Source organism: Sorex araneus, chromosome 3 (genome assembly GCF_027595985.1).
Source record: "Sorex araneus isolate mSorAra2 chromosome 3, mSorAra2.pri, whole genome shotgun sequence".
In the NCBI taxonomy this organism is placed as follows: domain Eukaryota; kingdom Metazoa; phylum Chordata; class Mammalia; order Eulipotyphla; family Soricidae; genus Sorex; species Sorex araneus.
In genome coordinates this window covers 27358319-27370134 of record NC_073304.1, presented here as the reverse complement: position 1 = coordinate 27370134, position 11816 = coordinate 27358319, and the positions used below count along the sequence as shown (strand labels likewise).

General features: G+C 52.0%; 2 protein-coding genes across 5 annotated transcripts in view; both read right to left on the bottom strand.

Moving 5' to 3' along the window:
• Nucleotides 1-959: 959 nt before the first annotated feature.
• Nucleotides 960-3444, bottom strand: PNMA1 (PNMA family member 1). The gene has a single exon (XM_004612403.2). The coding sequence runs from the start codon at nucleotides 2760-2762 to the stop codon at nucleotides 1701-1703; it is 1062 nt and encodes a 353-aa protein (XP_004612460.1). The 5' UTR covers nucleotides 2763-3444; the 3' UTR covers nucleotides 960-1700.
• Nucleotides 3445-6129: 2685 nt separating this feature from the next.
• The window catches only part of MIDEAS (mitotic deacetylase associated SANT domain protein), a 77196-nt gene continuing 71509 nt past the window's right edge, over nucleotides 6130-11816 (bottom strand). For 2 of the 4 annotated variants that reach the window (XM_055132880.1, XM_055132879.1), the window contains exons 10-13: nucleotides 11626-11775; nucleotides 10092-10304; nucleotides 8456-8652; nucleotides 6130-7715 (exon numbers count right to left, since the gene is read on the bottom strand). In XM_055132880.1, the coding sequence (XP_054988855.1) occupies nucleotides 7499-7715; nucleotides 8456-8652; nucleotides 10092-10304; nucleotides 11626-11775 (777 nt within the window). In that variant the 3' untranslated portion in view covers nucleotides 6130-7498. Of the gene's footprint in view, nucleotides 7716-8451; nucleotides 8653-10091; nucleotides 10305-11625; nucleotides 11776-11816 lie in introns of those variants that run through there. The other 2 variants (XM_055132881.1, XM_004612290.3) reach the window with 2 other exon arrangements.

The window sequence follows — 11816 nt, the reverse complement described above, 5'->3', positions numbered from 1 at the left end:
AGGAGTAGCCCCTGAGCATCGATGGGTGTGACCCAAAAAGCAATAACAAAAAACAAAGAAACAAAAAAGGTGTAAGGGCTGGAGAACAAGTAGGACATTTGCCTTGCGGGCCGCCAGTCTGGGTTTATCCCCAGCACCCGTATAATCTGCTGTGCCTGCGAGGAGTCATCCCTGAGCACAGAGTCAAGAGTAGGCCCTGAGCATAGCCAGGTGTGGCTTCCCCTAAAACAAAAAGGTGTGGGTTCATAGAAGATCATATATGTGTATCTGTTGAGAGAGGTCAGGTATGTAAAATGCATGTAGATGGGAGCGAGAACAGACACCATACGGGCAGTGAGCATGTGAGTACAGAAAAACCTCTTTAGAAAATATACCAATTCTAGCCTTCATACATAATAATTTTTTGGTCTTACTGGGTAGAGGTTGACTAATTTTTTTTTTCTTTTTGGGGCACACCTGGCGATGCACGGGGGTTATTCCTGGCTCTGCACTCAGGAATTACTTCTGGTGGTGCTCAGGGGACCATATGGGATACTGGGATCGAATCCAGTTTGGCCGCATGCAAGGCAAACACCCTCCCCGCTGTGCTATCGATCCAGCCCTGAGGTTGACTAATTTTAAAGCCACATTTCCCTAGTTCTGTCGTGATACACAGTGAAACTTTATTTTACACAGGTATGATTACTTAGTGAAAGGGATTTCTAAGATGAGAAAAGTATTGCTAAATAGCTTTCTAAGCCAGGATTTTTTTAACCTCTTAGAGTTTGTATTTATGTTTACTTAGCCTAATGTTTGCCTTATAGGAAACATACAAAAATGGAATGCTAACGAGGATTGCAGTATAAACTTAACACATATGATGCAAAGCTTAAAACTAAAAATTTTAACAACACTAGAAGATGTCTAAGAGGATGCAAAGCTTGATCACAGAAACTTTCATGTTAGAAGTGAGAAGATAATACAATTTAGAAATATTTTTATTTGTATGCATGTATTTGATAACTCCATTTTGCCTTTATTTAGAACATTTAGAACTGGCATGAACAAGAATTATTCATTGTCAAAATTTGAAATGAGGGAATGGTTTCTGTAATATTCATATAATTTCCCCCATGCAATTATTCATATTTTTCTTACACAGAAAATTGTGACTTACACAGCGATATAATTGTCTTTTCCTTACATTTTGTAGTCTTAGAATACTTTTTAAATTAAGCCGATGCAGATGTTTAGATGCAAAATGAGAAATTTGCATGAAAATGGTCTAATATCTAATAGGCTCACATTCATTTTCATTAATATAAATCAGAGAGTAAACACACACCAAAAAATTCACAGTATTAGTAACAACAAAACAGCTCATATTTTTTTACCAAGCATTTCCTGTGTTAGCCAGGCCTTGCTCTAAGTATCTCAATCTGCAATTACCTCGATATGTCACAATCACCTTGATATTCACAGCCAAGGTTGCCATGATGACAATTTGCACTGAATGTCTCCAGCCTTAACCTGGCATTGTAACTGGCACTTGCCTGCAAGCGACATTTTGCCTGTACGTGACATTTTGCAGATGTGACTATGGGACTGGAGTCCCCGTCCTCAGAAAACAACATGGCTAAGGCTCACCAAGAGACACCTGTAAAACAGCAGACACAGGCAGCTATGGTGCAGGTCTGCACTAAAAGCCCTTTCTCTGGGACTCAGAAGCGTCCCTTCATGCCTAATTGCATGAGTGCAGCCTCAGCCGCCTCCTCCTCATCTTTGGCCTCCTCCTCTCGGATTTGCACCAGCAACTGGAAGAGATTTGGGGCTGGCCCTTCGCCAGCCCCTGTCAGCCACAGCTGCCTTCTGATGGCCCCGCTGTGGCTGGCTCCAGCAATGACCTGCTCCAGGCGGGCCTGGTTCACATTATCCTTATCTATAGCCCCCTTCTCCACCATCTTCTGCAGTAGGGGCTCCAGACGGATGACATAAGCAGATAACTTTTCTCCTGGGTTCTGGTACGTGTTAAGAAACCTGACCTGCGCATCCCGAGAGCTCTCCACGCTCCCGAACACCTGCTCCAGTGCTTTTAGGCATTCAGCAGTGGTTATGGAAGGATTGTTATTCTTCAGGATTCGGATGACATCGGCGGCAGGACCCCTGAGACTCTCCACCAGCCGCCGCCTCTTCTCCATGTCAGACACCTGCCACTCCTGTATGACTTCATTCGAGTGCTCCAGCCAGAGATCAAAGGGCTCCTCCCCTGGGCCCGGGGTGTCCCTCCCGGAGAACAGCGTCAGTTTCTTGTACCAAATGGACTCAACCAGGGGCTGAATGACATTATCCAGAATATAGTTCAGCATCCCTGCTGGCATTTCTGCGTCCGGGTTTGGACGGGGGTTCTCGAACCCAAGGACACGGGCAACGCCTTGCACGGTCCACCCCTCTCTTGCCAGGAAGAGATGCAACCTTTCTAAGAATTCCGCATCTGACGTGGGAGGCTTGAAGATCACTTTCCAGACCCCTCCTTTTCCCGGCATCTCACGGGGGATGGTGGCGTAATCGACAGCATCCGTGAGCTCTAACAAGGCTGCCTTCGCATTTTCTTCCCTCCAGAACATTCTCCCAAGCACCCGATAGGGCACCTGGGGCATGGCAGCCTGGAGGGTCTCTTCGATTTCAGCCTCATCACAGTTCACGGGAATCCCCCAGACCAGAAGCGCTCTCTGGGAGTTCACATCCATGCCCCTGCACCAGTCTTCCAACAGCGTCATCGCCATGGCGCCAGCTACCCAGAGCCCCGATTCGACACGGACGGTTCAGGCACCTACAACGATACCAGGCACAGCCCCTTTGCCCCCCAATATGCCCGACAGAGGCAAACGGCACGCAACCACAGTGAAACGACACTCACGGCCTGCTCGCCCGTGGGGGCCCAGCCCTGGCAGCCCGAGTGAGGCGGAGGGGTCGCACTTTCGGGGTGCAGTCTTGGGGTGCTTGCTGGGTCGGTCAGGCGGCCAATGCCATCATCTCTGTCGGCTGGGGGGCGGCGGCGGAGGCTGGAGTGCGGCGCTGGCTGGCGGCCGAGCTCTCAGCAGCTAGGGCGCGGGCGCTGGCCGCCGCTCCGGGGGGCTGTCGATCAGGTGTGTACGGTCAGAGGCGGCCGTCGGCGGGCGAGGATCGGCTGCTGGGCAGAGATGCTGTGCTGGCTCGGGCGGGGAAGGTGGTCCCGAGCTCGCGGCAGCCGCGGCGGCGGGACCAGCCCTTGAGCTCTGACCAGGCTGCAGGCACGCCGGGATCCTTCTGGGCCACCGCGGAGACGCGGGCAGCGGGGCGCAGGGCGGCGGGGATGTGGGGGAGGCAGCAGAGGGCGGGCAGACACGGGCAGAGCCCCGGAACGCGCGTGTGCGCCGGCTGCAACCGCAGTGACGCAGCGCGCCAGCCGGCAGGTGGGACCCGGGACAGCCCGAGAAGTGCCGCAGCAGGGGGCGGGGCCCCGGTCAAACCCCGCCCCCGCGGCGGAGTCACTGTAACGTAGCCATGGCAACCGTGTCCCGGACGACCAGAGAGAGCGCCCATTCCTTTGGCAGCCCATGGGGGTCCAGCAGTTGCCATGGTGCTAGCGAGGGACCAGCGGCACAGACTATGATGATGCATTTCCTTTCTCACATTTTCCAGATATGTAAACAAAGCATCGTATTCAAAAAGAAATTCGACTAGATTTGAGATGATATTGTTGAAAATGAGTACGTCTAGGCAGATGTCTCATCTGGCCATAGGCTGCAAGTGAAAATACTCTCCTCGTGCATGGCAGACCTGATCGAGCTCTGAGCTTTCACATTCATCTCACCAATGAAAACGTTGGAAGTGTGCTATTGACAGATTTTTGTGGGAGACAGAGTTGAGAGGCCGAAATTTTTGTAAAAGGATCCGCAGTCTAATCAGTAACCTGTGTAGCCAGCCAAACACTATTGCACTACTCCTGCCTGGCATCATTGATAACGGGTTAAAACAATCTTTATGGTTTAAAATGTCCAATTGTGGGCCAGAGCGATAGTATAGCAGGTAAGGCATTTATTTGCCTTACATGCAGCCGATCTGGGTTCAATCCCTGTATAGTCGGTTCCCTGAGCCCAGAGCCAGGAGTAAGCTCAGCTGGGTGTGACCCCAAAACCAAAATGAAAAATATATATATTTTTAAATTATAAAAAATAAAATAATATGTCCTGTAAAGCAAAACAAGGCTTACTTTAAGCAGTCTCAGTGAAAAATCTCCCTCCGAGAACAAAGCAATCAACTCTTGAGTTTTAAAACCTTATTTAATAAAAGGTTTAAAGATACAGAAGAACATCCAAAAGTAAATAAGTTACACGGGTACATTACAATCACATCAGCAAGAGTTTCTTTAGTGTATTATTTTTTTTTTTATAAAAAGCACACAAAAAATAAAATCAATCTGGTCTATCAGAACTGTACAGCAAAGGAGGTAATATTTATATATATGTACACTATCTTAATATGTAACAGTCTTTAAAAAAAGGGTGCCACAGGCAGCAAACACACAAAAGGCAGTGTCTGATTTTTCCAAAATAAAAGAAATATACTTATTTATATGCTATTAAAATATTTGTACAATAATTACACTGTCCGGGCTGTTGCTGTGCTCTGCCCCCTCCAAGGCCTTCCAATGAGGAAAAGGGGAAACAGCTACAAATTGTTAGAGGCAACTATTAACACAGAACATGAGGAGGACATACAATTGTTTTATAAAAATATTCATTCTTCCTGTAAACCCAAAGAGTTAGGCTTGCCAGTCTGGTAATAAATACCGTCCGAGAAACGCGAGCCCCAGTAAAGACCCATTTGAAACAGCTGAGGCCTGAGTACTTGTTGTATTCCTCCTTCATCTTAACATCTGGCACATGAGAAGAAAGAGGTTAGGTCACTGAGGCAGTTAAATATAGGGGATCCCTTTAGACATAAATAAGCAGCACAAGACCCTCTGGTCAGGGGCGGTGATAGGGCGGCGGAAGGGAGGGGTGTACCATAGCCGTGAGGGGGCGGGCTGCTGAAGGCATGGAGGACAGTGCAGGGCTGAAGCACATCTCCTTGGGTGGGCAAGAGACCTCAGAAAAGGTCTGGAACGCAGGCACTAGGTTAGTTTCATGCCCTTATCTGAGAGTAGGTGGAGGCTAGGAGATGCGAGAGGGTGGGGGAGGAGATTATAAAGCTGACGGTGTTTGTCATTTAATTTCGTAAAGCGACTGTTCCGCAAAGAAACGGACAAGCGGAGGAACTCAGGGTCCACAGGGAGAAAGCACCATGAAGGGTCTCTCTATGCCGACTCTGCGGCTGCGCCCCACTCGAGCCACAGCCCCGAGCATGAGCTCGGGAAACACAGGAACTCACACCAGCGCCAGGCTAGGCATCCGCCCTGGAGCACAAACCCTTCTAGAATAAGGTGTCTGGTGGGGCTAAGAAAGGTACCATCTTGATTTTTTTCCCTCTACATTCACCTGGTCTGGTCTCCGCAAGCTCGGAAGAAGAGAGTCACTTAGTCGGAGGTTTCTGTTACCGCAAGTCCATAAAGGGGCCTGACAAAATAATAGGTTTAAATAGGAAAAACAGAAACAAAAACCAACCTTGGGAAACATAAGTAGCACTTTGGGGCTGAGCTGTAAAGGCACTCATATGACAAGATTCAGAAGAGAGCCTAAATTTGTACCCACCCGGCTTCTGGAGGGGATACCGTGGTTCGCGGCCTCCAGAGAGTGGGATCCTAGTTAGCACTGGGAGAAATGAACTGGGAAGTTGGAGATCTGGGTGGCAATCCAGGAGTCAGGGGAAAGAATGTTGTTACTTCCGTAGCAGAGGGTGGGGGTGGGTCCTGTAGAACCACAGTGATGCATAAATGAATGCTGAGAAATTCCTGATCTCAGTCTAGCATAACTCCCGGCCACGCCCAGCATCTGACCCGCCTTCAGGCTATCTCAGAAGGAGCTGGAAAGGAACACTTGTCTTTCTACCAAGCTGACCTGTCCTTGCATTCCCTTGAATGCTTTTTGCACAACTCAAGCCGAGTCGCTACAGAAGAACAGTATCAGTCCTCCTCCTGGGCTGGCAAGAGCAGAGGCCTCCAGAACCTTAAGAACTCCACGCTAAATATGGATCCTTGAAACCAGAAACCACCCCAGACTTCCAGCTTCCAGCCAATGGGAAAGCACAGCTGAAAAGGTGCTTTTTAACCCGCCCCCGCCCCGCCCCCACCGTTCAGCTCCTGCCAGTCTGTGTGGCTTTGTGTTTTTGGGCATGTGGAGGGAGGAGTCCTCCACCTCTGCACCTCTTTCAGGGCTACTATTGTTCCTAGTGGCAGAGCTTCCAGAGCAAAGGGACCAAGGGGCCTTGGGAAGGGGATGAGGGTGGGAAGCGGGGAAAGCAATGGTCAAGGTGCCTGGTTTGGGGATAAACGCACTTGGGCCTCTGGAAAGCAGGAGGCCCCTGGTCCCTGAGAGGATGTTAAAAAAAAAATTAAATATTAAGAATAAATAAATAGCTCCCAAATGACAGAAGGCAAGGAATGAAGGCTCCTGTCCGACCTGGTGAGGTGACCCCGCCCTCCCAGGGAAGGATCCAGAAATCTCCAGCATGCAGAAAGGGGGGCTTGGGGGCGGGGCTTAGCTGCAGCGATCAGCACAGGACCAGGTGGGGTTAGGTGGCTACTGAGGAGAGCTGGCACACAGGAAGTGGCACCACAGAGGCCTGCACTAAATTCCCGCGGACCTCTCGGTATTTGGCAACCGGCTGGAGACAGATCGGCTCCCCCGGGCCTAGGCCTGCAGCTCCCATCATCTGCACGGCTCCCTCCGGCAGGCTGAGTGCTTCCGAGAGGCCGCGGGGTCCCCAGACAACAGAGAAAGAATTCCAGCCCCAGGAGGGCTGCCGGCACGGCAAGCAGCAAAGGCATCTGTCCTCTCTCCCCGCAGGTCTTCCGGTAACTCCACTTCTGAGGAGGAGGAGGCTGAGGAGGGGGCCTCCGGAGCAGCTGAGGCCTGGACATGCTTGTGCAGTGGACAGGCTGACCCCCTCTCAGAGGGGGCCTGCCCCACGGAACTCAGGGCAGGGCCTGTGCAGCCTGTGCAGTTTCCAGGGATGGGGGGGTCTTGGGGGGGTGGCTAATGCTGGAACGAGGTGCGCTTGTGCTTGGCTCGCTGTGGCGACCCAGGAAAGGCGGAGCGGAGAAGGGAAAAGGCTCGCAGAGGTCCGAGCGAGAAAGGCAGCGGCAGTGGCGGCTGGAGGGTGAGCAGGGACGCTCACGGTTCCGAGAAAGCATGAGGACGACTTCGGACAGACCGAATGCAAAGAGAACTGGATCCTGCAGGCCTTGATCACCGCTCCCGGGCCTTTATAAATAAAAGAGCTGTTTATTTTATCGTCTTATTTGTTTCTCAGAGAGAAGTCCACGTGCTATCTCCGGATGCCCTCTGCAGGGCCCAGGGAGAGGCGCTGGTCCTGGGCATCAGCCCCTCTCGCCCGCGCCGCTCTCCTCCCGCAGGGCCGGCTGCAGAGGGGAGGCACTGGCCGTGGTCGCTGTGGTGGCTGCAGCTGTGGTGGCTGCAGCCGCGGCGGCAGCAGCCGCGGCCTCTTTCTCCTGCTGCCGGAGCGCGGCCGCCTTCTTCTCCTGCTCCGCGTGGCTCTTCATGTGTGCGCTGCGGCTCTTTACCTTGTAGAATACCCTGTGGGCAGCAAGGGCAAGTTCAAGTCAGAGACTGGCCTCCTGGCCAGCAGCCCAAATGTGCGCCTGTGTTTGCGTGTGCCTACGTGTGTGTGTGTGTGTGTGTGTGTGTGTGTGTGTGTGTGTGCCTGACTGGGAATGTACATGCCTGTGCGTGTACGTGCCCATGCATGCATGCCTGTGTATGTGCATGCTTGTGCATGCGTACCTCTGCATTTGTGCCTGTGAGTATGTGTATCTATGTGCATGCCTATGCACATGTGTGTTTGTGTGTATTCGTGCCTGTGGGCATGCCATGGAGGAACCCTCCCAAGGAGCTAGAGTGTGTGTGTGTGTGTGTGAGAGAGAGAGAGAGAGAGAGACAGAGAGAGAGAGAGAGAGAGAGAGAGTGTGAGAGAAAGAGGAGAGAGACAGAGAGAGGAGAGAGAGAGGAGAGAGAGAGGAGGAGTGTGTGTGTGTGTGTGTGTGTGTGTGTGTGTGTGTGTGTGTGTGTGTGTGTGTGTGTTCATGCATGCACAGTGCAGGGTCCTCAACCTTTCCTAACTGGTTCATGCCACAAAAACAATTCCACCCTTCAGCCAGCAGAGGACTCAAAGCCAACTTCCTTCTTGCAAAAGCTGCCAAGTGACTTCAGGGCCCTGGAAACCCTCTGAGCCAATCAAAAGGCAGAAGCCTTCTTCCCTGGAAGCAGCGCCACTTCAACCAAGCTCCCCAACTCTGTCCCCATAGCAACCAACTTACCTGCCACATTTTTTACAAGGGAACGTGTTCTCTTGATTCTGGATCTTATTAAATGTCTCTGCTTTCTTCTTCTTCTCCGAGAAAGGTAGTGCCCTGCGTGACTTCCCTGGCCCCTCCTTTGGCTTCTCGGAAGCCTGAAGATCCGCAGACCCAGGGGCATTGGGCTCATGGCTTCGGAGAATGAGGATGTCACTGGCCTGGGAAGAATCAAAAAAGGAGAGTTGAGGCAGGGAGAGGGAGAAACTCGAATTCTGGAGTCTCGGGGCACAGAGGGCCCCGGTCACACCAGCCTGACAAAGAGCCTCCTATCCCCCCCAGCTTGGTCCTTCCGTGAGGGGGGTGCCCCCCACATTTGTGGGGTCCAGCAGTCCTGTGGGACAGCCTAGCCCCTGCCAGGTCTCTCAGTCCATGGACAGGGAGCTCTGAATGTCTGACTAGTGACGCGTGGGGGATGTTTCCGGTCATTCAGTCCAGTCAGGACTTATCCCATAAACGAGGCCCATGGTTTTGTGTGGAACCTGGTACTGGAGACACACTTGATGACCAATAGGAGCCCCCTGCCCTAAGGGAACTCAATACAGCAGGAAAGGACAGAAGTGCAGGCAGTGAGCTTGCGACATGCCAGAGTCGAGAGCAGGACACCTGGAATAGGCCTGGAGATGCGGTGCTCAGTGCCGAAACAAGGGCACTGGGCTGGGGGCCTGTACCACCCATCACAGAGGGCCAGCAGAAGTTCTGAGCAAGGACGGTGGGTTGACCTGCCCAGGACAGAGAAGCCAAGAGAACCAAAGGAAAATGCATGCAGAGTATAGCCAAGATGTGTGCCGGGTTGGTGTGTGGGGAAGATTATCTGTAAACCCTCAAATGTCACACACACACACACACACACACACACACTTTGAGCAATCTGACGGAGCTCCTCAAATGTCACACACACACACCCCACACACACACACCCTTTGAGCAATCTGATGGAGCTCCTCACAGATCCCTGGGTGGAGCCCTGGGTGGAGGACTCTCTCAACAAGGACCAGCTCTGGCCAATCGGTCTTGTTTCCTGGCCTGTGATGTGGTTTGCAGAGCACTCTCCTAGGAGTCTGAGAACCCAGGGCAAGAACCCAGCCAAGTCACTTGTCAGAACACAGTTCCCTCGGACTTCGAAGAGGGGGACTTCACACCTAACCCTAACACAGGTTATTGTGAGGCATCAATGAGAATGAACATGAGAATACATCGGAGACAACATGTATGAGAGACCACTCTGGTCTTGCAGACCTTCCTATCAGGTCACGAAGCACTTAGCAGGGGGCCCTGGCAGAGCCCAGCTGATGAATGTTCCCTACTGCCCTGCACTTCAGGGCTTTCACTGGACAACTGCCCAAGTCTCAGAGACAGACACAGCCTAGCATCAAAATTAACAGCAGACCCTGGAGTCAGGCTGGCTAGTACCTGCCTTATCCCAGGCCCCCATTTGCTCATCTGTAAAATGGGAACAATAATAGTACCCACCACAAGCTAACGAGGAGTCAGCCAGTTTGCAAGATATGGTGCGGCAGGTATGGGATTTCCTGTTCTGCCCTCCCTCCCACACCCGCAGGGCGCTCCTCTGGGCCCGGGGCTCCCAGGTCCCACTTACCGACTCATTGGCCTGTAGTGTCTGTGTGGCCTTGACAGCCGCTGCCCGCCGGCTTCGCTCTCGCCCCTCTTCCTGTTCCCCCTTTTCCTGGTGCTCTGGCACCTCCTCCTCCCCCTCCTTCCTGGTCTCCTTTACTTCCCTCTTGGGTTCCAGCCTCTCTTCACTTGGGAACTCTCTTCTGGGAGGAGGCACCCTTGGGAACTTCTGGGAAGTCTATGGGGGACAAGAACGAGGGCTGTGAGCCTAGCGCTCAGCCACGCTGCCCAGCGCGCTGATGCTGGCCCTGCTCCATTCACCTGCCGGCCGGGCCAGGCCGGGCCCAGAGGGCAGGGGTGAGAGGACAGAGTCTTGAATCCAGGGGACTCTCTGGAGTGGCACTTGATATCAAGTCCGGGGAGGGCAGAGCCATGCAGAAGTCTCCTCAAGGGCACCTGTGAGGTTCTGTTTCTTGATTTTTTGCTTTTGTTCGTTTTGCTTTTGGGTCACACCTGGAGGTGCTCACGGCTTACTCCTGACTCTGCTCAGGGATCACTTCTCGAAGACTCGGGGGACCATATGGGATACTGGGGATCAAACCCAGGTCAGCTGCATGCAAGGCAAATGCCCTACCTGCTGTGCTCTCACTTGAACCCATTTCTAAATTTTGGCTTGGGGGCCACACCCAACTCTGCTCAGAACTTATTCCTGGCTCTGTGCTCAGGGATCACTCCGGCAAAACTTGAGGAACCTTGTGCAGTGCTGGGGATTGAACCTGCATCAGCCACCTGCAAGGCAAGTGCCTACCTGCTGTACTGTCTCTCTAGCCCCTGTGAAGCTTTTCTATCTCCATCCCCTTCCGGTCTGCATGAATGGGACCAAAGCTCCCTGTGACTCACACAAAACCTCCAGATGGAGTTAAATGGATATATAGATGGAGAATTAAATAACTCTTTCCAGTCCTTTTTCAATCCTCTTTATGTTGAGGATAAATCTCGAGTTGGTTTTTGTGTGTCTTTTATGCTTCTCCTGTCTTAAAGAGAAGAAAGAGTCTCTCGGTCTCGGAACCTTGGGAGGTAGAAATATCTCACTAGAATTAAATAACGATCCTTGTCTGGTTTTCATAACTGAACCCGTATCTTCCATGACAAAGAATACGGATTCCCTATTTATGACTGTGATCGTCTGCCTTAGGAGCACAACATGAGCTGACTGGAAAATAAAAAGATTAAGTCGTAGCATGAGTGATATATGGACATGACAAAGTAATGGTGACATGTGGCAGAAGGCAGACACGGCAGAACTCGTAAAGGTGACATAAGAATGACTCAAGTTTGGGAAACAGCGTTAGAAGAGGGACAGAACTTGAACTGGCGCCAGGACCAAGGAAACATGCCCAGTGTTCTGAAACAACGCGCTGTTGTTTCTCAATCACTGCCGCCCTGGTGTTATAGAGAGGAGAACCCAGCGCCCGAGCCAGCACCCTGAACATCAGCCCCTGGGGTCCCGGCCCAGCCCTAGCCCTGGGTCCCAACAGCTGTACTGGGAAGGGAGTCACCTTAATATCCACTTCAACCTCTTCCTGCGCCGACTTCTCCTCGCTTGTGTCCACGTCCCCGAAGGTCAGAGTCCCGTTGCGGCCAATTTTCACCTGTTTTTTGTAGGTGTAGTAGAACTCCACACACTGGGCCACGGTCTTGGTCTGGATCTGGTGGGAAGCCAAAACCGCGGTCAGAGTCCCAGGTGTGG